The sequence below is a fragment of the Anser cygnoides genome, chromosome 27 (assembly GCF_040182565.1).
Source record: "Anser cygnoides isolate HZ-2024a breed goose chromosome 27, Taihu_goose_T2T_genome, whole genome shotgun sequence".
Classification (NCBI taxonomy): domain Eukaryota; kingdom Metazoa; phylum Chordata; class Aves; order Anseriformes; family Anatidae; genus Anser; species Anser cygnoides.
Window position 1 is genome coordinate 4,411,547 of NC_089899.1, and position 22,541 is coordinate 4,434,087.

Here is a 22,541-nt window from a genome sequence, read left to right on the forward strand (position 1 = left end):
CAGAATGAGGGCATGAAATCACGCAGCTCATTACCACAGGATGCCAGAGAGGCCAAGTATGTAAATGGGCTGGAGGGGGCTGATGTCTGTCGGGAGAGGTAGAGCCATTAGGGCTATTAAGGTATTTCCGTCCGGATGCAAACCTTTTGTCAGGAAGTCCCCAAGCTGCCAGCTGGGAGGGATGTCGGGAAGCACGTCTTGTTTCTCCTGCTCTTCCCGTGAGCAGCGTGACGGAAGAGCCGGCCGTGGAAAAATACCCAGGGGTTCAGCAGCTGGGGATGGATCCTGCCGGAAAGGAGAGAGAAAGAAACAAAATTGGTGCTGAGGGATTCGGCAGGCAAATCCACACTGTAGCAGATAGCGAGGGCAAGCTTTAAGGTGCGAAACTGCCGAGGGTCCCTGCGGGATGGGGAACGGCCCAGACCTCGCCAGCGTGCAAAGCAGGCGGGGAAGAAATCTGGCAGGAAAAGGAGACGAACAGCCAGCTGCTGGGCCGGGGGAGGGCTGCCAGACACCCGGCAGGGCCGGGCCTGGGGAGCCTGGCCAGGGCAAGCGGCACAGGGCCACGGGCCACGGGCACAGCGCGCGAGGCGGCGGGGACCGGGCAGGGCTGTGGGGCACAGGCGGCAGGACCCCAGCCCCCTGGGCCAGCAGCGGTGTCCCTCTGGGGGTCCCCAGTTCTGTGGGGCGAGCCGGGCAGGGCCCCCCCAGCCCAGGCTGCCTTCGCTCGGGGCACCCCTTGTCCCCCGGGGTGCGAATGGCGGGGGTCCCCCAGCCCGGTGGACTGAGATAAAGCCAGTGGACTTTCGGGGAAGGGGGGGGGGGAGCACCCTGACCCCACCGGGACCGGGGGAAGGGGGAGCACCTCGCAGGGCCCCGCTCCCGTCGATGCGGGGAGCGCGATCCCGCCGGGGCGGTGCCGGGGGCGGCGGCGGCAGCAGCCGGTGCCAGCCCCGGGTCGGGCCGGGGGCGATCCCCGCCCGCCGCCGCCCCGCCCCGGCCCCGCCGCCGGCCCGCCCTCGGCCCTCGGCCCGCGGCTGCGGCGGGGCAGCGCTGCCCAGAGCCGCCGGGCCCGGGAGCGCGGCCCCGCGGAGGGGCCCGGCTGCAGCCCAGACGTCCGGCACGGCCCGGTACGGCCCGGTACGGCCCGGTACGGCTCGGCACGGCACGGCTCGGCCCGCCGAGGTGAGGGGCGGTGGGCCCGGGAGCGGCTCCGGCGGCGGGACGGGGCCCAACGAAGGGTCGCTGCCGCCCCGCTGGAGCCCCCGGGGGCGCGGAGGGGCTCCGGGCATCCCGGCAGGGAGAGACCCGGAGCGGGGGGAGCGGCACCGGGGCGGGGGCCGCGCTCCGTCGGGGCCGGGCCGGCGAACGGCGGCTGGCGGGGGGGGGGGGGGGGGGTCCCGAGGGGATCCGGGGGGGTCCCGGGCTGGGGGGCTGCGGGCACCCCGTGGTACCGGGGACCCAGGGACCCATGGGTGCCGTGGGGTTCCTGAGGGGCTGCAAGCACGCGGGGCTCGGGGTGCTCCCAGCTGGGGAGGGCGAGGCCAGGGCTCAGCCTGCGGGGAACCCCCCGTCCCCCGCCGGTGCCTGAGCGCCCACCCGGCGTGGATTCAGCCTCCCTGCCACAGGCCGGCCGCAGGCTGTCGGGGCTCGTTGCCCGCTCCGTGCTTCGTCGCCAGCCCCGAAAGGATTGGAAGGTGTTGGTGGAAAACGCTGGCGGGCTGCGGTGCGGGTGCGGGACCGGCAGTAGGTGTTTCCTAGCAGAGCAGCGCGCAGAGCTGTTGGAGCCCCGTAGGTGCAAGGGGTACCCAGAGCCATTCCCCAAGCGAGCGCGTCTGCGTGCCAACCACGCGCCCGCTGTTCGGGCGCTGCGTGAGCTCGGGGAGGTCCGAGCATCGCTGTAGCAGGTGGGAGCCCGAGTAGCTCCCTGGCCTCCCGACCGGCCGACCCAGGCAACGGTGACGACAACTCCAGAAAGAAGAGCCCAGCCCTCAAATCAGGCTGTGGGGAAGACCGAACCTTTCCCCCCTCCCTCCGTCCCCGTGTCAGTGCAGGCACACCCACCCCGTGCGTGGCCAAGGACCTGCGGCAGCCCTGGGTGGCCCAGGCACGGGCTGACCCGTCCGTCCCATCCAGCTAGGGCAGAGGCACTGAGGGGAAGGGGCGATGAGCACCCAAACCCCCCTGGCTGTGCCCAGCCCGCCACACCGGCGGTGGCATCGCAGGTGATGTGCCCCAGTGACAGCCGGCTCAGGGCTGTGACGGCTCCGTGCGAGGATCCCAAATCCCAGCAGGTCGCTGGCAGCTCCTGCCCTCTTGCTGCGGAGGAAGCCGCCTGCTTGCTCAGTGGTTTCCCTTTAACTTTGGAACAGCCTCAGCCCGGGGCTTCAGGGCTTATCGCCCGTGCGCAGCTTCAAGGGAAACGTGCCTCGCGAAGATAAATCAAGTCGCACTGGCCGGGGCTGCTCTGGACTCTGTTCTTCTCACATTCCTCATGACCTCAGTGTTTTGGCTCGGAGGACGGCCAGGGAGCGCCGTCAGCATGTCCGGCCCTGGGCGGTCGCCTCGCTCCAGCCCCGTGGATCGTGCGGCTGGGGCAGGGAGCAGCCCCGCTGCGCCCCTCGCCAGGGGATGCGGTGCAGAGGTGGCCAAAAATCGCTCGCCCACTGGCCCTGGGCTTTGGGACTGGAGGAGCATCGCCCCATGGACCATGAGGCCAGCGGCTCGCAGTGGGTTGGGCTCAGCCTGGGGTGCGGTGCTGGGTGGTCCTGAGCCAGGGTTCCTCTCCAGGCCTGGCCGGCAGATTCATCTCCGGTGGCTGTCGTCAGCTTGCTCGGCTGTGTGGGCGCAGCTCAGCATCCAGCTTGGCTCCTGGGGCCTCTCACCTGCTGTGGATTTGTATTGTACTCGAGCTGAGCAGCTCCGCTTTGGCCCAAAGTTTCCTGTGTGGGCATCAGTACGACAGCGAGGGGATAAAACATGTGTGGGACCAGGGCAGAGCACGGCCCCAGCTCTGCAGGGACAATTCGGTCCCTGCACATCCCCGTCTTGCTTATGAGCCTCCCCGGCAGCACTGCAGCTTGCGCCAACCAGCTTTTGTGCGGAAATGCCAGGGCCAGAAATGATGCTTTAACTTCTTCTGAAGGGAGCTGGGATGGCACAGGGTCCTCCCATCTCCGGGACCGGTGCTTTGAGCAGAGCGCCGGGTCCTGGCACGTCTTCCCCTGGGCACAGGGGTGCCCGCTGGCTCGGCAGGGGTGCGGAGGCACCCGGCAGCACCCAGCCCTGTGTCCAGGGGAGCGGCCGAGGCTGCCAAAACCCAGCCTTCTGCAACAAAGCCGCCGACACGGTCCTCCCCACCAGGGCCTGAGCTGAGATGGAGAGCGGCTGCTCTTTGAACCGGTGCCGCGGTGCTGGCGGCCGCGGGGACAAGGCTGGCTTTGTGTGGCCGAGCCCAGCAGGTGACGGCTGGGACGTGGGGACTTAACCCTCTCGCCGCTGCTGCGTGTCAGCTCCTCTTCTCAAGCCTCGAGAGCTCAACTTCGGCCTGATGCTCTCCTCTCCTCCCCTCCCAGCCCAGTGGCAGCCGTGGGCTGGGTTGCAGTTGGCCGAGCAGGCACGAGGAGGGGAAAGCACGTCCCTGGGTCACTGGCGTGGAGGGGACGGCTAAAAGAAAGCGAGTGCAACCCTGGAGCAGGGGCACCATTGCCACAAGCTTTATGGGAGGCGTCGCGGTGCCCAGCCCTTGCAGCCCCCTGCAGTGCGGTGCTGAGCACGGCGGTGCTGAGCGCGGTGGCTTTTCCTGGCGCGGCCCCAGGCAGGACAATTCCCGGTCGCGCGGCGGAAGGGAGCTGCCGGGCCGCTTCCCCGAGGAAATGCGCCCGTGCTCGGGGCCGCACGGCCGCTCCTGTTGCTCTCCCTTTTCCTCCCGCTTGATCCACGGTGAGCGCGAAGCCCGGTGGGGACTCGATCCTGGCCTCGGCGCTGTTTAATTACTTGCACCGAGGGCACCAGGCCCCGTGCAGGAGGACGCCGGCCGCTTCCCCAGTTCAGCGAGGAGGAGGAGGATGCGTGAGCCTGCTGGGCATGAGGCCGGCGGTGGGGTGGCGGCACGGGGGTGGCTCTTAGCTGAGAAGATCCCGAGGGAGGCGGAGGCGGTTGTCTCAGGATGCTCGTCGGCTGGGGTGGGTTGGTGGAGTCGGGGAGCCCAGGGTCCGATCCTGCCCGGCTGGACCCAGCCCCTCATCCCTGCGTGCCAGGGCCAGCAGCGTGGGGCCGCGGGCTCCCGGCTGCTGGGTGAGACAGGTGGAAGCGTGCAGCATCCCCGCGTGGGGAGAGGCTCGCGCGGTCCCAGGCACTGCGCCCGGGGCCAGCCGAGCGATTTGCAGTGAGTCGCTCGCTACAACTCGTTAAAAGGAGGTGGCGGGCTTGGGGGCAGAGTGGGGCCGGGGAGAGGAACGAAATGCCCAACGCTCGGTCCCAAAGGTTCGGTTATGGATGCCGGTGGTCCCTGTGCCCTTTTCCAGGCAATGCTGATCCCCAGCTTCCCTTAGGCAGATCAGACCTGGTCCTTTTCTGTGGCATTGATGCCTCTGGGCCTCTCTGGCCGCTCACGCCATCGCCGAGCCGCTCTCCGAATAGGCCTCGACGTGCCAGCAGCTTCCGCCGACTCGCCCACGGTGGCACTTGTCCTGTGCCTTCTTCCTGACGGTGCCGAAAATAGCCCAGGGCCAAATGCTCTGCCCACTGACAGCTGCACGGCGCCCTGTGGGGAGGGTCCCCACGTCCCCCACAGCACAGGGACCCCCAGGCAGTGTGGGGATGGGCACGGGGAGCCCTGGGGACACGGGGACCGGCACTGGAGCTCCTGGGACAGACGTTGCTTGAGTGACGGCTGCTTCCTGCAAGGGATCAACGAAGCTGGGAACAGGAATGTTCCCAGCACCGGGCTCGATTTGGCTCAAATCAACATTGTTCCCGCAGCCCCAGTGCCCAGATGCAGCAGGTTGGAGCTGAACAATTGCAGCTGCCAGCCCCTCGGCGGTGAGCTCACCCCTGGACCGTGGCCCGCGCTGCCATTTCCCTCCCCTCGCCTTTTGTTGGGTTTTCAGGAACGTTGCAGCCCCTTTTTGCACCTTTTTTCCCCGCGGGGAAGAGAAATGCCGGTGCTCGCCGCGCTGCCTGCCTCCCTGCGCTGAGTGCCAGGCTTGCAGGCGGGCATCCCGCTGGCTCCCCTCCAGCCTGCGCGTGCCTGGCTCCTGGGAAAACCAGGCTCTCGTTTCACACCCCCCGCACCCCCCCAACCATGCCTTATCCCATGTTATCCTCGGGGAAAAGCAGCCAGGTCCCTCCTGGGGCCACCAAGCAGCCCCCAAGGGTGGGCGGGAGCCAGGGCTGGGGGTCAGCAGCGGAGGGGGTTTGGCAACGCAGGGTGCCCTGCGGCGAGGGTGGACGTGGTGCGGAGCAACTGCTGGGTGCTGGGAGACGCCTGCGGTCGCGTGGCTTTGCAGGAGCGTCTGCTTTCATTATCCTAGGCAAACTTCTTGCTCCCGTAAGGGCTCAGTGCCCCGCTCCAACAGCCTCCTTCTCGCAGCCTGCTCCCCCGGCGCAGCCAAGCTCTGACTCATGGCTTTGCGCCCTCGGAGCTGGCAGCGTGGCCGCCCCAGCCCAGGCTGCGAAGCATTCCTTAAATGTACAAACAATCCCCAGCCCCGCCAGCAGCGCAGGGCTCGCCCGCCTGGGAGCAGCCCCAGCCCGGTGCCGGCACCCGGAGGGGACCCAGCTGGTGTCGGGGCATGGCCGCGGGGATGTGCCCCGGGTTCGGGGCTGGGGCACCCGCGCCAGGGGAGCGGTTTGGGCTTGCTGGGGACGGTCCGGTTTGCAGGGTGTCGCAGGACAGGGCCCCGCTGTTGTTACAGGTTGATGGTCCCATGGTTGGCGGCATCCCGGGGAGAAGATGGCTCAGCCCGCACACCTGAACCAGAACCTTCCAGGTAAAGGCACCGGAGCTGTGTGCTGGGGACCTGGCAGGGCCGTTGTGGGCAGGGGACAGGGGAAGGAGCAAAGGGGAGGGGCAGGGCTCAGCCATCCCGTCCCGATGGGTGTCATCACCTGCAGCAACTTGAAAGCAGAGCAGGTGCCCTGCAACACCTGATGGCACCACAGGTGCCAGGGATGGGCCGTCCACCACGTCCTTGTCCAGCAGCATCACGGGGGGGGGGGCTGCAGGCTGTGAATCCCGGCATAGCCTGGTTGGAAAAGCCTTCCTGTCTCTGCCAGCTCCCTCCCTAAGCGTCTCTGCCTGTCTTGCAGATCTCGGGGGCCCCTTCCTGTACAGGGACCAAGACGATGGGGAGAAGAGCTCGTATTCGGTGGAAACCCCCTACGGCTTCCTCTTAGACCTGGATTTCCTGAAATACGTCGATGACATCGAAAGCGGCCAGACGCTCAAGAAAGTGCCGCTGCCGCGCAGGGCGAAAGGGGCCAGGCAGCAGCTCGGCACGCTGCGCAGCCCCAGCAGCCACACCAGCGGCTGGACCTCCACCGAGTCCCTCACCTCCACGGCCAGCGAGGACGGCAGGACCGCGCTGCTGCTGTCCCCGCACGGCCGGGCGCCCCCGGAGCCCCTGAGCAAGCAAACCTCCCACCCCACGTCTCCCCCGCCGGCCGTGCGGCTGCTCCCGCCTCCTGCCCGCAAGTGCTTGGCACGAAACCTGCAGGTGGAGAAGACCTTGCTGGAGACGAGCAGGAGGCTAGAGCAGGAGCAGAGCCATTCGCAGCCGGGCGCCCCGAGCCAGGTGCACCCATGGGTGCCGGCGGGCACCGAGGGCCAGCCGGGCTCCGCACGGATGAGCCCTGGCAGCTCGGGGCGCAGCACGCCGGCTGCAGGGCTCGGCGCTGCCCCGCTGCAGCACGTGCGGGAGCAGATGGCCGCGGCCTTGCGGCAGCTGCGGGACCTGGAGGAGCAGGTGAAAACCATCCCCTTCCTGGAGATGCAGATCTGTGAGCTGCAGCAGGAGAAGGCGAAGCTGATGGAGAAGCTGTCGGTGGAGCCCGGCGAGGCTCTCAGCCGCCCCGGCGGGAGCGAGGAGCAGCCCCGAGCGGGGCTGGAGTGCGAAGCAGAGCCGGCAAAGGGTCGAGCAAGCAAGATCGTGGAGCTGAGGAAGCTGACGGAGAAGCTGGCCGTGTCAGAGCGGGGCAGCCGTGGCTGGCCGGGCAAGGGCACGGCCGCCCGCCCCAGGGGTGATGAGAGGCCGTGCCGCTCTGTGGCCGTGGGCGAGGACCGGCCCATGACCGACGCCGTCTTCTACTACCAGTCACAGCAGGCGGGCAGCGGCGAGCCGGGCCGCAGGGCCCCAGAGCGCCGGGACGCAGCCGTGTGGGTGCTCGAGTCCTCGCTGGGGCTCGCCCCTGAGGTGGAGCGGGAGCTGGAGCTGCTGCAGCAGACAGTGGGGCACCAGAAGGAGGTGATTGCCCTGATGGAGGGGCACCTGCAGGAGGCCACGCGGGAGCTGGAGGAGCTGCGGCTGGAGGTGTGCGCCCGCCGGCCCTGCGGGCGCACGGACAAGGAGGTGACGGCCAAGCCACAGGTGGCCGAGGTGCTGGTGGAGGCAGCGGTGGTGACGCAGAGCCAGGCAGTTGGCGACCCCGTGGAGACGGCGGATGTGGCCGTGGGGTGCTCCCCGCCGACGGCCTGCGTCGGGGTGGGCTGCTGCCCCGACAGGCGGGATGTGGCAGTCGGGCCTGATGTGGCCACGGGGCACGAAGACAAAGGCAGCCAGGCCGACATGGCCAGCACCGACATGGCCAGCTCCAACAGAGCCAACACCAACATGACCAGCACCAACAGGGCCAGCGCCGACAGGGCCAACGCCGACACGGGCGCTGCTGATGCAGGCACCGCTGTCCCAGCACGCAAGGAGCTGGAGCCCAGCGCTGGCGGTGCGGGATGCCAACGCACCCCAAGCAGCCCCCAGGGTGCGGCGGCGGTGTTGGAAGTGACAGGGGACACGTGCCTGGGCAGCCCGGCCCCTGGGGCCGCAGCTGTGGAGGTGGTGGCCGGTGGCCGGGATCCGTCCCCAGCACGGGACGGCAGAGCAGCCGCCAGCCCTGCAGCCGGTGAGTTGGGGAGGGGGTTTGGGGTGCCCGGGAGCCCTGGGGGGGTCTGGCTCACTGACCCCTGCTGCCCATCTCTCTGCTCCAGGAGCCCTGAAGTCCATCATGAAGAAGCGGGACGGTGCCCCCCGGAGCGAGGCCGAGGGCAGCAAGAAGAGCCTGCAGTTCGTGGGCGTGCTGAACGGGGAGTACGTGCCTGGGGCTCCCGCCAGCGCCCCGTGTGCCCTCGGTGCTGGGGGCAGTGGGGAGCGCCGGGGGGACCGGCGGGTACGGCAGCTCCCACCGCAGGGCATCACTGAGCCCCCTCCCTCTGCACAGGTATGAGAGCACATCCAGCGAGGAGGAGGAGGAGGATGGAGACAGCTCCTCTGAGAAGGCTTCAGCCGACAGCTCCGACAGTGAGGAGCAGGGTGGCACCGACACTTCGGAGGAGGAGGAAGAGGATGCCGGGGGTGGCCAGAGCGAGGCGGGCGAGCAGCAAGAGCACGAGGGGGCCAACGTGGCCCCGCCAGAGCCCACCGAGGTGAAGGAGAAGTAAGTGCCGGAGGGAAGGTGCCAGGCATGGCTCAGGGCTTCTGCGCCGCGTTTCGGTGCAGCTGATGGGAAAAACACACTCGCCTCCTGCGGAAACCATTCGGCAGAAAAAAAATCATTCCAGCATCTCGGGTCTGCTAAGGAAACCACGAGACCGAGGCTGCAGCTGCCTCTTTTCTACGGGAGATAATTCGGAAAAAAGAAAACAACAAAAAAAAAAAACCTCAGGAGCATTTTTCAACAAAGGGAAAAAATTCGGCCTAAAAATGGGCAGATCGTGTCTGAGCACGTCCGTATAAGGCTGCATTTGGCAGGCTGGACACCCCCGGGGCACGGCTGCAGGCCTGGGGAGGAAGGCTCGGGGTGGGGGGGGACATTCACCGGGGCTAGCGCAAGGAATTGGGGAGAGGAGCAAAACCTCGGGGCCTTGCTTGGGGGGCAGAGGGGCCGGGGATTCCTCGCCGCGTGGTGCTGCAGCCGCCCTCGTGCTCCCCCCAGGTTTGAGCTGAGCCCCAGGATGCGGGAGGCCTGCCTCATCGTCAAGACGCACCTGGGCCATCCCGGGGCCACCAAGAGCAAGGAGGCGGTGAGTTGGGTGCTGCGGGTGGCACGGCACGGGGCTGGGGGCACCCCCGGGCCAGCGAAGCCCGGATCAACGCTTTTCTCCCCCAAACAAGTCCCAGATTAACCCCCAAATCCGCATGGACTCAGCCAGGGCCGTCCCAGCACTGGGCTGGGCTTTGGGGTCCTGCCTTTGCGCCACGCGGAGGCTCAGCCCCGCTCGCTGCCCGCAGCTCGCCAGCAGCAGCCTGGTCCTGCAGGAGTGGTTCCGTCTGTCCAGCCAGAAGTCGTCCGTCCCCGACACGGTTGCCAACCACCTCCTGGCCTTCGCCGAGCTCTCGCCAGCCCTCCTGGCCCACGTGGTCAACCTGGCCGACGGGAACGGCAACACAGCCCTGCACTACAGCGTCTCCCACTCCAACTTCCACATCGTGCAGCTGCTGCTGGACACGGGTGGGTGACCTCAGGTCTGCCACAGCTCCAGAAATGTCCCCCCTGCCAGGATGCCACCCTCCCTCCCCCCCCCCCACACCGGGAGCAGCACCCTGAGCCTCCCCCGGCTCTGCCCGTCCCCACAGGGGTCTGTAACGTGGACCACCAGAACAAAGCCGGCTACACGGCGCTCATGCTGGCAGCGCTGGCAGCCGTCGAGCAGGAGGACGACATGAACGTGGTCAGGAGGCTCTTCAGCATGGGCAACGTCAATGCCAAGGCCAGCCAGGTTGGTGTGGGATGGGGGCCGCGGCGTCCTGACCCCCTCGCGGGCAGCTCCCAGGGCCGCACTCGCCTCCTGAGCCCACCCCGAGGGCAGGACCCCAAACCTGGCGGGGGCGGTACGTGGGGAGGGCGTCATGCATCTTCATCCCTCTGGCATCGGGGCTCCAGCTCTGGGCAAGCAGGTGCTCAGAGCCCCTGCGGGCACTGGGGCAGCAGGGGGACGAGCGGGTGGCACGACCGTCCTGGCAGCGTCCCTTACGTCACGCAGGCTGGCCAGACGGCGCTGATGCTGGCCGTCAGCCACGGACGGCAGGAGATGGTGGAAGCCCTGCTCGCCTGCGGAGCTGACGTGAACCTGCAGGACGAGGAGGGCTCGACTGCGCTGATGTGCGCCTGCGAGCACGGCCGCGTGGAGACCGTGAAGCTGCTGCTGGCTCAGCCCACCTGCAACATCTCCATCGTGGACAGCGTAAGCCGCCGGGGCCCAGGCGTGCTCACCCGCCCCTGGACCCAAACCTCTTCCCAACTGTTCTCCTGCCCTCCTTAGGATGGGAACAACGCTGTCGCCATCGCGCTGGAGGCCGGCCACAGCAACATCGCGGTGCTCCTGTACGCCCACCTGAATGGGACAAAGGCGCAGCCCCACGTGAGTACTGCAGCCCCCCAGCCCCTGCCGCCCGCTCTGTCCCGTGCAAGGGACGCAGAGGTGGCACGGTGCCCTGCACGGTGGGCAGGGGGCAGCGCGGGAGGGGAACGGGACCGTGACAGATGAGAGCAGCTGATGGTCCCCGAGGAAGGGGTTGTGGAGGCGAGAGCAGAGCATCCCAGGTGCTCAGCGCATCCTCGGTGGCAAGGGCCCAGCCTGGCTGGCCATCACCAGGAGCCACTGGATGGTCTCCGGTGACATTTGGTGACTCCTCCCTCTCTACAGCAGGGGACATCAACAGCGGGCACCAAGAGCCCCGGGAACCCAAAGAAACTAAATTAGAATGACCTTTGGATCCAGCCGTGTGCCAGCTGGCCACCCTCAGTGCTGGGCTGTAATTTATGTCCCCCCCCTCCTGCTGCTCCTTCGTGTGCTGAGTTGCTCCCTGAGGCTGAAGAAGTTTTCATCCTCCTGTCAATAGAGCAGGCGCCGTCCCTGGGCCTCGCTCGCCCTGCCTGCTGCAGGAAGCATCCCACGGTGCCCCCCTCGCTCCAAGTGACAGAGGAGCCAAGCATCAAGCGACCTCCACTCCCGGCCACGATCACTGGAGCTGTGCCACCTTGGAGCCCTCTGCAAGGCCCCAGCTCACGGGAACAGCGAAAAAGCCAGCAGAAATAGCAGCTGGTTTCTGCTCCTACAGCCAGCTCCCAACAACTGCAGGAGGGCAGCAGAGCCAGTGATGGGGAGCAGGGCTGCAGGAGGGCGAGCATCAGCAGCGACAGGAGAGGGGACACAGAGCAGCTGGCTCACGCTGCCACAGGAGCATTTCCAGACTGAAATGTGCGCTCATCTTCTCTGGCGTTTCATTTCCCAGCAGAAACCTGAATCTTCTCTAGAACATGCACACAAAGGAAAAAAAAACACATTGCTTTGTCAAAAAAGCTGGAGTTCAACATGAAATCACTCAACGATTTGATTTGCTCGATGGCAGCAAAACTTGTGGATGCTTGGGGCTACAGCCAAGCTGAGAGAAGGGGACTGAGAGCCACAACTGTTTAGGGGCTGGGCCTGCCCAGCTGATGCCCCACACAGGATCCAGAAGGAAAGACAAAAATCACCTTGTGAACACTTCCCCTTTTAACTGTCTCACAGCCGCTAGCAGCTCAGGGGCTCGAGTTGCCTTCACGAGTCCCTTTCTGCCCACTTCCCCAAGGGGAGGGTGGCTGAGGATAGCTCCAGGAAGAGAGATCAGCAAGAAGAGCTCAGAGGGAGAGAGCCTAGGGCCTGCGGAGATGGACACGTATGTCAGAGCACGTGTGTGCGTCTGTGTGAGTGTGTGCGCACCAGGCGGGGTGGGAACAGACAAGGTAAGCTTTAAGGACTGGGAGCAAAAAAAAAAAAAAAGGCTTTTGCATGTGAAGCAGGCTGCGCTCTCTGACTCCTTCACAAAGGTGACCCATGTCGCAGCTCCTCTTACTCCTCAGCTCATCTTCCTCCCTCACTCTCACACCCCACAGGCCTCATCTGAGCCATTCTGTCTGCTGGGAAATGCTCCCCAAGAAACCCGTTTGGGCAACGTGCCGCTGTCCTCGCCCTTTTTCAGCTTTGCACTGAAGTTAATATAAGATGCTCACAGCCACTCTCTTTACGCTGCTCTGTATGTACTCCATACTCACTGCTTTGGTTTCACAGGTTTGTTTACTGACATTTTAATATTGATGTTTATTTTTAAGATAAATAAAACTTCAAGTAAAATTATTTTGAAATATTACAACGACCATCAGCAGTCTCCTGCCTCCTTGTTTGAGTCGAGCTAAAAGCCCCAGAACAGCTTCGGCAGAGGGACAGCCCGGGCACAGCCCTGGCCCTGAGCAGTCACCAGCATTTCAACCCATTCCCTACAAGTTTACGAACTGGTTAAATCCATCAGTCTTGGTTTCTTCCAGCTGAACTGCTCCAGAGCTAGGAGCTGGATTCGGGTACCACGAGGTGGCATCTTCTGGCCTGTTTCACTTCATGGGACCAAGCAAGACACTGGACCCCCTTCACTCTCCTTGGGTTGCCCCAGTGTTGGTGCTGTTCAGCTGCTTTGTTGCAGGGCAATCATGCGACAGTGGGGATGCGAGGTGACCTCACTCCTCATACAGGGCTGAGGGTACACCGACCACACGGGGACAGCTGGGAAGGGCAACAGCTGCTCCAAGCCACCTCCCCACAAACTCACCCCCAGCTGCCACTAATTCACAGCTGATGCCTCACACCTTGCTCACATCTGGCAGCCCTGCACTGCCTCCTGTCCAGAGTGCAGAGGCTCCCTGGTCACTGCCAAAGCTGTGCTGGGAGAAAAGAGCAGCCAGAGAAGTAAACTCCAAGGTAGGCTCCTCCTTGCACTCCGAACTAGCCCCTGAGAGCTCTGTCACCAGAAGCAGGGTAAGAGATGCACCCTACGCTCTGAAACTAAAGTGACACCACAGAGGAATCAAGAGCTAGGTCAAGCAACAACACAGGCATGTCCCCAACAACTGCTTTCTCCAGACCGTAAAAGTCACAGGCCCCACCAGGGCACAGCTGCCACTTGCAGGAAGGAAAAAAAGAATTACAGATGCTCCTTCAATGCCAGCCTTGAATAACAGTCCTCACTAACTGCTTAAGTTCAGCAATTTGAACATTCAATTCCTTCAGCGCTCTCCAGAGCTTTGGGATTCTCAAGCCTTCATTCCCCCCTGTTACTGAAGTGCCTTAATAAGGTTCAGAACATCGAAGGAGGAACACCCCCCATGAAACAGACACTGCGTGACAGTGAGCACAGCATTAGGAGCCACAGACCTGACTTAGTTCAAACACATCACAAAACAGCATCGCTCCCCACTTGGTAGAAAATGCTAGTTTGCCACAGGGGCAAAGTGCTTAGAAACCACCTCCTAAACTGTGACATTTCTCAGACTGGTTCCTAACCCTTTCAGTCTTACCTCTACATTTATATAGTAGCCTAAAATAATAAACTCTTTTAGCTGATACTGCGGTGGAAGGGAAAGCTGAGAAGAAGGCGAGATTGATTTACCAGCTCCTCTAAGGGGAGAGCGATGAGTGCTCTTCGTGGGCGACTGCCAGGAAAGACAGCAAGCAGTTATATTTATAGTGGCATTTATAGAATAGCTTACTGAGGACAGAGAAACAGAAGCAGCAGGCAGCCACTTTTCAAACTGGTACAAAGTTTGACTTTTGACTTGTTATCAGATTCTACAGATGTCCATCAGGTATACCAGTGGCACTCTGCTGGTGACGCACAGAGAAACACTTATCAGAGTGGTTAGAATTAACATTGCTGTAATCAAAAAAATAAGTTATTTTTGTTGCAAACGACACATTAACAAAAACACAAGAACACAGATATGTCAAGATGAAGACCTAACGTGTAGCCCCAGTCACAAGCAGGGTGTGCTTTTGTCTGACTGAACCCAACAACAAAAGGAAGGTGGGTGCACACCAAGGCAAGCCAGAACATTCACACGCTCAGTGAGTGAGTCCTGGACAAAGGAGAATTGGAAAAAAAACCTTTATTGTGTGAACAACACAAACGCCACGCTCCTCTCCATCTGTGACCCACGTCCAGCTGAGATGATGCACGCTGGTGGCTCCGAGTACATGGGACAAGTCTTCATCACCTGAAAGGGAACAGCAGAGACTGTGTCTGCCCAGGGGCACGGCGCCAGCCCCCTCATCGCCCCTCGGGGGGGGCGGCGGGGCCGGGGGGAGCGGGGCACCCACCGGCTCAGCGCAGCCGCCGGGCCTCGCGCTCGGACTCGAGCAGGGTGAGGACATCGCCCTCGCGCACCGGGCCCTTCACGTTGCGGATGATGGAGCGGCTCGTGTCGTCCATGAACTCCACGCGCACCTGCGGCACGGAGCGGCGTCAGCTCGGCTCGCCTCGGCCCGGCCTAGCGGCGGCCCCGCGGCCCGACCCGGCCCACTCACCTGCGTGCACTGCCCCTGGGAGCCGGTCCGGCCCAGCACCTTGGTCACCTGCGGGCAGAGAGCACGGCGTCAGCCCGCGGCCCCGGCCCTCTGCCCGGCCCCGGCCCCATCCCGCTCCCGCCCCGCACCCTGGCCAGCTTGATGGGCTGCACGCGGCTCGTGTCCATGGCGGCTCGGCGGCGCAGGAAGGGAGGGGGCGGGCCCCCCGCCCCGCCTTATATAGCGCCAAGTCTCGCGAGATCCGGCGAGCCCCGCGCGCCGCTCCGCTCCGCGCCCCGCCCCGCCCCGCCCCGCCCTGCCCTTCACAGCGGCCAAGATGGCGACGGCCACCCGCATCGTGCAGCGGCTCCGCAACTTCGCCGCGGGGGTGAGGGCGGCCGCGGGGCGCCGCTGGGGTACGGGGGTGGCCGGGGCGGCCGCCGCCGCCCCCATCCTCGTCCCCTGAGACGCTCTCGCCTTGCCTTGCAGCGGGACCTCCAGGCCAAGCTGCAGCTGCGCTACACGGAGATCTCCAAGAGGTACCGGGGGCGCTGCGGTCCCGTCCCCCGAGGGCAGGGGGCTGTCCGCGGGGCACCGGGGAGCCGAGGGGGCTGCTGCCGCCCCGCTCCGTGCGGCCACAGCCGCGGTGTGGGCAGGGCCCTCAGGCCGCTGCGGCAGGGATGCTGCCCACCCGGTCAGGGTGCCCAGGGCCGTGCCTCGTAACGCGTTATGTGATAATACCGTGTTCGGTTCGGGCCTCCCGGCTGCCCTGGGCACCTCACAGCCTCTGCCTGACCCGTAGGAAGTACCGCAGCGCTTGTGTGGCGTGGCGCTGAGCCTCCCTGATACCCACCGGCGCGTTGAAGTCCTTAAACTTCTCCCATCCAGAACCCAGCCGCCGCCTCGGCTCCCGGTGGGTCCCAGCCACAAGTTTGCCAACAACTATTACTGCACGCGGGACGGACGCCGAGAGGCTTTCCCTCCTCTTGTGGTTGCGTCGACACAGAAAACCCTCGCTGCAGGGGCTCAGGCCAGCAGGTAGGTCTGACCTGGTCTGTCCTGTGGCTCTGCCGCTCTCACTGCTCAACGTGAGCAGGTTCGAGCCCTGCGTGGTTTGTACCGAAAATACGGAGTTCTTTCAGTAAGTAGCATTGACTTACAGGTTAAAAGAAGGCTGAGCTAATTCTTTGTACTTGTCTCCTCTTGAACAAATAAAGGAGTTGGCTGGAAATTGACTTTTGGCGTTAATAAAACCAATGCTCTCAATTTAGGCTGAGCACTATTAAAACCTCTTCTTCTCTTTTCCTTTTTCTACCCCAGTTCAGGTTCTGCAGTGGCAACAGCTGAGAAAAAGCCAGTGACACCAGGGCCAGCAATTAGGAAGTGGGAAATTTCAAAAGACCAGCCCTATTTGTGAGAAATTAAGAAGGCTGGATGTACAGATGTCAGCTCATGAAAAAGCAGTACTCTAACGGGTAAGCCTGCAGTGGATTTAGCTACAATGCTGCTGTATGGAACTTATCCTAGTTTTGCTGATGTATGACTAATAAATACATTTAAAGTTGTAGTTATCCTCCCATTTTATCTGTCCTGTTTGAATTGTTCAAATTATTTTAATGGTGTTTTGGATGTAAAGTTTTCTTGAGGGAATAGTAAGATAGTATACGAACTGGAGCTGGGGCTTAGTGGATTTATATGCTGTCTGTGGCCTTCTCTGCTCCAGCTGGAATATCACTGAAGGTCAGAGCAGAACAAAGCGTGCCTGTAGCTGCAAAGGACCTGATTATTTTATTTGCTGGTAAGAAACGTTGACTAGTCTATGGCACTGTTTGGTTCCCATCTGCCTCAGTCATGCTCAGGATGGATTTAGCCTCCGTCAGTTCATCCTGCTGCTACTCCCTTAAGGCTGTGATCTGTGAGAAATGGTTGATACAGATTTTGGTCTGAAGCTTCGCCTTGTAGCATGCCAGGCTCTTTGTGATACTTCGTCTGTGTTGGTTCAAAGGAGTCCAGCTGCTTCCTTTCACTTCCGAGGCCAGTTGTTAACAGTCAGTCAGCAGCGAAGATCATTTCTGGCTCACACAGCAAGCACCTTGTCCCCTGCTCAGCCTGCCCTGCTGCAATGACACACATTTCAGCCACAGCACCCACCTGGGTGTGGTCCTGCCCATCCCCAGGGACAGCTGATTTGCCAGGCTTGTGCCGTGATGTTGCCACGAGCTCTGCAGATTATTCTTCAGCAAGTTTATCTATTTTCCTGCAGCTGCTCGAAGATGCTGGAAGATTGCTGACAGGGTTATGCTGGGTCTTCGAAAAGTCAGTTTTCTGAACGCATTAGTTGTATCCCACTGTCTTGACAGGACCAGCCAACAGAGCTTAAAAAATCATACACACAGTTGACAAGGGAAGACCGACCGATGTCATCTCCCTGGACTTCTGTAAGGCCTTTGACACCGTCCCACACGACATTCTGATCTCCAGATTGGAGAGAGATGGATTTGAAGGGTGGACCATTCAGTGGATAAGGAGCTGGCTTGAAGGTCGCACCCAGAGAGGGGTGGTCAATGGCTCTATGTCCAGGTGGAGGCCGGGGACGAGCGGTGTCCCTCAGGGGTCTGTCCTGGGACTGGTGCTGTTTAATATCTTTAACAGTGACACAGATAAAGGGATCAAGTGCAACCTCAGCAAGTTTGCAGATGGCACCAAGCCGAGTGGTGCAGTTGATAGAACAGAGGGAAGGGGTGCCGTCCAGAGGGACCTGGAAAACTTTATGAAAAGCCTATGAAGTCTTTACATAAGGTGCTGCACCTGGGTTGGGGCAATCCCAGGCATGAGCACAGACTGGGAGAAGAGCTCATTGAGAGCAGCCCTGCAGAGAAGGACCTGGGGGCTCTGGTGGACGAAAAGCTTGACACGAGCCAGCAGTGTGAGCTTGCAGCCCCGAAAGCCAACTGCATCCTGGGCTGCATCAACACAGGACCAGCAGGGGAGGGAGGTGATTGTGCCCCTGTGCTCTGCCTTTGTGAGGCCCCACTGGAGTGCTGCACCCAGGTCTGGGGCCCCAGCACACGAAGGACGTGGGGCTGTCAGAGCAGGTCCTGAGGAGGGCCGCGAAGATGATCAAGGGGCTGGAGCACCTCTCCTGTGAAGGAAGGCTGAGAGAGCTGGGGACGTTCAGCCTGGAGAAGAGAAGGCTCCGGGGTGACCTCACTGCAGCTTTTCAGTACTTGAAGGGGGCTTATGAAAAGACGGAGAGCGACTTTTTGCTTGGGCAGATAGCGACAGGACAAGTTGGAAGGGCTTTAGACTAAAAGAGGGGAGACTTAGATGAGACGCTTGGAGGAAATCCATCCCTCGGAGGGCGGTCAGGCGCTGGCACAGGCTGCCCACGGAAGCTGTGGGTGCCCAGTGGCGGTGCTCGAGGCCGGGCTCGGTGCGGCCCCGGGCGCCCCGTGCCGGTGGGAGGTGCCCGTGCCCGCGGCGGGGGGGTTGGGCCTGGCCGGTCCGTCCCTGAGGCCCCTTCCGACCCGAGCCGTTCGCAGAGAAGCAGCGCCCAGCACCGCCGCAGACCAACGCCGCGGCGCCTGCCGGGCAGGGACCGGCGGCCCGGGCGGAGCTCGCGGCCCCCGGGCGCTGACGGGCGGCGGCCGCCCCCGGTGCCCCCCCCCCGGCCGCTGAGGGGGCGCTGAGGGGCGGGGCCGCCTGAAGGTCGCGCGCCAGTGCCGCTGGGGAGGGGGCGGAGGCTGCGCGCATGCGCCGTGCCAGCGCACGCGGCCCGCTTTATAGGCGCGCGGCGGCGGCGGCGGGCTCTGTGTGCGCGCGTGCGGCGGCATGGCGCGGCGCCTCCTGCTGCTGCTGCTGCTGCTCGTGGTGCTGCCGCCTGGGAGCGGTGAGAGCGGGCGGGCGGGGCCCAGCCGCGCCGCGCGCCCCTCGCTCCCCTCCTCCCCATTGGCTCCCGCCGCGCGCTCCCCGCGCACGCCCTCGGCTCTCATTGGCTGGCGCCGCCGGCGCCTCAGGTGCGCGCCGCGGGCGGGCTGCGGGGGCCTCGCCTCAGGGGAGGACGGGGACGGGGCCGGGCGGGCTCTGGCGGCGCCCCTCAGCCCCGGCCCCGGCCCCGCGGGCTGCCCCCCCGGGCTGTTCCGCTGCGAGGAGCCGCGCGGCGAGTGCTTCCCCCGCGAGTGGATCTGCGACGGCCACCCCGACTGCCTGGACGAGCGCGACGAGCGGGGCTGCGAGGCCAGCGGGAGCCCGGCGGGGCCGGGCGCCGGCAGCACAGGTGCGGGGCGGGGGGGGGGGGGGCGAGGGGCTGCGGGCCCTGCTGGGGCGGGGGGGGCGGGGGGGGGCGAGGCGGCCCCGGTCCGAGGGGGTGTTAGTCCCTCTGGGGCCGTCCCGGTCATCGCAGCGGGCCTCGGGCGGTGTTTGGGGTTCGGGCGGAGGAGCCCCACCTGAACTTCCTTCCGGGCAGCCAGCGCTCAGCACCCCAGGGCCCCCTCGGGAAGTGCCTCTGAAGAGGTTTCTTCCCCAGGACGTGGCTCTGGCTGCCTCGGAACCAGCCGCTGCCACGAGGCTCTGCTGAGGGAAGTCACAGAATCACCGAATGGTTTGGGTTGGAAGGGACCTTACAGACCACCTGGTTCCAACCCCCGCCATGGGCAGGGACGCCTCCCACTAAATTTGGTTGCTCAAAGCCCCATCCAGCCTGGCCTTGAGCACTTCAATTGGTGGGGCACCCACAGCTTAGGTACTGGCAGGCCACTGTAAGTTCTCTCCAGAGCTTTATTTTCTCTAGGCTGAATAACTCCAACTCCCTCAGCGTGTCCTCACAGCAGAGCTGCTCCAGCCCCTTGATTATCTTGGTGACCCTCCTCTGGACTCATGCTAATACGTCCCTGTCCTTCTTGTGCTGGGGGCCTCAGTGCTGAAAACAAGGCTCCAGGTGGGGTCTCACAGGAGCAGAGCAGAGGGGGGGCAATCCCCTCCCTTGCCCTGCTGGCCATGCCGCTTTTAATACAGCCCAGGATACGGCTGGCTTTCTGTGCTGCAAGCACACATTGCTGGCTCATGTTGAACTTCTCGTCCACCAGCACTGGTTGCTTTATTGGCTTTGTCTCCTCTTACCCTAACAGTCTTCCCTGCCTAAGAGGGGTGAGGAAAATTTCCTAGCTTTCTCCTATTGTGTGGACTAACAGTAACAGGAGATAAGGCTTTGCTTCAAGCAATACGAACCTGTTGGCACGCTTAGGGTGAACTGGGAACTCGGTCAGGTTTGGACTGGAGGCTGTTTTGAATGCTGATCTTAAGGTGACTGGGAAACCTGATGGACTTCTTGTTTTTCTCATCACAGAGGCTTCAGCTACCCCAGTGCCTGGGCACACTCTGCCATCGAGGAGTCAAGGCTGCACGTGGGTGTTGATTATTGCAGGTATGTGAAGCTTGGAGTGCTGCACGTGGTTTTGGCACTGGGTTAGGCTATAACTGACTTTTCTAATGACATTTATTCCAGACCGGCATCAGTAGCTGTGTTCTGTGGGCTTGGAGGCTTAGGGGAGGCTGTGCCATGGCTTGAGCACTTCTGGAGCTCTGACTTGTACAAATTGTGCCTTCCCCTTGGAAAGGCATCTTGTTCCCTGCGGTCTGACACTAACACTTCTGTGCTGTCTGTGCGTTATCCTTCAGAAAGATGCTGATCTCTGATTGTTGAGCATCAGAGCCTGGTGCTGATGTCCAGACCAGGTGCAGTGAGTGGTTCTCTGCTTGTGCACTCTTCTCTTTAGCGCTCCTGAGCTGCCTGGTAGCTGTGGGTGGTATCGTTGCATGGGCCCAGTCCAAAGCAAAAAGCAGGTCTGACATCTTCAGTCTTGAAGAAGCATCAACTGAAGAACAGTTGATATCTGACAAGAGCCAGGCAGGCTTATTTTCCTGAAAGGTATGTTCCTTGCACCCCACACGCTCTGTGTGCGAGAGGGAGAAATGCCACCTTGCCCTGTTCCTGGCCTCTAGAGCTTCCCCCTCCGAGGTAGCTCTTCCCAGTTCTTCCTGCCGCTGGTCAGCCACGTGCTCGGGCTTTCGGTTTGCCGTGAAGCAGCAGACCTCTCCCCTTCCCTTCTTTCCTCGCAACCAGGCATGAGGACTCCTGTTTGACTGCAGGGATCGTTATTGCACAACCTAATCTGAGAAAATGCTGGCTTCTTTCAGTAGTCTCGTGGCCTGAGCACTCGTGGAAAGATTTTAATTTTCTGGTGTGGATTTTCTTCTTCCACTCCGTACAAACTGAAGTAACACTAGATTTCTGGGCTAAAGGACTGTCAATAACCAGGCGTTTCTTTTCCTGTAACAGGGATCTTTTGCTGCGAAGCGATAAGGTGGGACTAAGTTCACTTCCCTCTCACTCATCACAGAAGCTGACTGAATTTGCACATTAAGCTCTCCAACCTGGTTTGTTATTACACAAGAACGCTCTCCTTGGAAATGGGTCTGAGGTTGTGCAACTACTTTTGCACTGGAAATCGAACAGGACCTTCCGTGGCGCTGTGAAATCACCCCTCATAAAGGTGACAAATTCCCTCATTGTTCTTGCCCGCAAGGATTGTTAACACGGCTTCTCATCAGCGTGGCCTTGGACCCAAAGACTTTATTCTCCGTGAGACTAGAGGTGCAGTGCCAGGTGCTCCTGTTTTCTTCCCCTTCCAAACAAGAGCCTTTTGTTGCCTGCCCCGTTCTGCCTGGATTTTGTCAGGTGTCGGGGAGTGGAAGCTTTCTCACCCCTCTCAGTAGGAGCTCACTGAATCCGCACAGATCAGACATACGCTCTGTGTTCACGCTGGTGTTCCGATGCTGCTCCATCCAACGTGCCGTCTGACAGGCCAGCCACAGGGATGGAAAAAATCTCCCTGTCCACTTGAGCTCTGCGTGCTGCGCTGTCACCCCCAGACAGCGCGGGGCAGGCAGCACCTCAGCACACTCCTTGCCAGCAAGGATCCCGCCCCCTGCAGAGCAGCACCTTCCCCCCGGTGCTGGATTCTGGATGTCGTTTCTCTAATGTTAGAGGTGTCATCCGTGGGCCTCTTTTGCTGGAGGTTCTGAGTGTCTGGTGTCTTTTGTTTTCAGCTTGAAACAACTGGTGTCTTGGCTCAAATGCCGTTGCCTCTGCTTTGTGGCGTGCGTAACTGTTTGTGCCTGGCTCAGGGTTGTGCACTTTTGAGAAGAACTGACAGCATCAGAGGAGATTACCGAGCAGTGCCTCTAATTCAGCGCTGACCTCTCTTCCACGTATTCCTTGCACAAGTGTTTAATGTGTGTAAAAGACAAAAAGCTGCTGCCTTGTCTGTTGCGCTCTGTGCCTTGAGGTGAGAACCTGGCTTGCCATGCAAACTCTTGCCATCAGCCTTAGAGCAGGAGTCTCTTGCTCTTGGATCGTGTGCAAGCGTGCAGCTGTAACTCACGTGAGAAACTTCTCTGTGAGGTATTGGAGTACTGGGCTATGCCAGAATGGTTATTTTTAGTACCGAGAGGTCGTTTGCAAGGGTACACGCAACCTTGTCTCTGTTTCCGTAGGGACAATTGGAGATAGCTGTCGGTGAATGACACAGGAAAATAAAGAACTTGAAACTGTAATGACATCTCAATTTGTGTTGTGTTTTTTTTTTTTTTTTCTTGGGTTTGTGCATTTGTTCAAATTCTGTAATTGGGAGACTGGGACCTGGGTCAGTTTTGAATTGTCACGTCCTGGGCAAGAGGACTTGGGGAGGGTGGATTGGCATGGACAGACAGGGAAAGCAGGTGCCGCCGTGTCTGCGTGGCCCTGAGGAGACTCCAACACACACCGCCTGTACTGGGAAAATGAAATAAAATGAAATACAGGCCTGGAAAAGAGAGAATGGAGCGGGCGGACGTGGGAAACGCAGCTGGCACTTGCACTGGGGAGCTACTGTGGAGCAGGTGACAAAGGAGAGGCTTGGACAAGAACAAGATGGGAAATCAAGACTGCGTGAGCTCGTTCCTTTTCCGTTAGAGC

The 22,541-nt window shown here is 62.0% G+C and overlaps 4 protein-coding genes across 9 annotated transcripts; 3 read left to right on the plus strand and 1 right to left on the minus strand.

Moving 5' to 3' along the window:
* Positions 1-255: 255 nt before the first annotated feature.
* KANK3 (KN motif and ankyrin repeat domains 3) lies at positions 256-12,351 on the plus strand. Of its 5 annotated transcripts, none has more exons than XM_048077792.2 (11): positions 256-378; positions 5,919-5,993; positions 6,313-8,118; positions 8,204-8,303; positions 8,434-8,649; positions 9,148-9,235; positions 9,444-9,663; positions 9,789-9,931; positions 10,196-10,396; positions 10,475-10,573; positions 10,859-12,351. In XM_048077792.2, the coding sequence occupies exons 2-11, from the start codon at positions 5,957-5,959 to the stop codon at positions 10,913-10,915; spliced, it is 2,967 nt and encodes a 988-aa protein (XP_047933749.2). In that variant the 5' UTR covers positions 256-378; positions 5,919-5,956; the 3' UTR covers positions 10,916-12,351. The 5 variants fall into 5 exon arrangements, with proteins under 5 accessions (XP_047933749.2, XP_066839755.1, XP_066839757.1 ...); XM_066983654.1 differs by lacking the exon at positions 256-378 and adding an exon at positions 1,042-1,185; XM_066983656.1 differs by lacking the exon at positions 256-378 and adding an exon at positions 1,042-1,185 and having other exon boundaries at positions 10,862-12,351.
* A 1,762-nt stretch (positions 12,352-14,113) lies between these two features.
* On the minus strand, positions 14,114-14,793 carry RPS28 (ribosomal protein S28). Its single transcript, XM_048077795.2, has 4 exons — positions 14,677-14,793; positions 14,549-14,596; positions 14,342-14,468; positions 14,114-14,238 (listed from the first exon to the last, which is right to left on the minus strand). Exons 1-3 carry the CDS (start codon positions 14,713-14,715, stop codon positions 14,346-14,348), a joined length of 210 nt encoding a protein of 69 aa, XP_047933752.1. The 5' UTR covers positions 14,716-14,793; the 3' UTR covers positions 14,114-14,238; positions 14,342-14,345.
* Positions 14,774-16,094, plus strand: NDUFA7 (NADH:ubiquinone oxidoreductase subunit A7). Its single transcript, XM_048077794.2, has 4 exons — positions 14,774-14,915; positions 15,017-15,066; positions 15,416-15,565; positions 15,848-16,094. Exons 1-4 carry the CDS (start codon positions 14,865-14,867, stop codon positions 15,942-15,944), a joined length of 348 nt encoding a protein of 115 aa, XP_047933751.2. The 5' UTR covers positions 14,774-14,864; the 3' UTR covers positions 15,945-16,094.
* Positions 16,095-18,236: 2,142 nt separating this feature from the next.
* Positions 18,237-22,146, plus strand: CD320 (CD320 molecule). Of its 2 annotated transcripts, XM_066983660.1 has the most exons (4): positions 18,281-18,803; positions 19,872-19,949; positions 20,302-20,453; positions 20,865-22,146. In XM_066983660.1, exons 1-3 carry the CDS (start codon positions 18,359-18,361, stop codon positions 20,448-20,450), a joined length of 672 nt encoding a protein of 223 aa, XP_066839761.1. In that variant the 5' UTR covers positions 18,281-18,358; the 3' UTR covers positions 20,451-20,453; positions 20,865-22,146. The 2 variants fall into 2 exon arrangements, with proteins under 2 accessions (XP_066839762.1, XP_066839761.1); XM_066983661.1 differs by lacking the exon at positions 20,302-20,453 and having other exon boundaries at positions 18,237-18,803.
* The last annotated feature ends 395 nt before the right edge of the window (positions 22,147-22,541 follow it).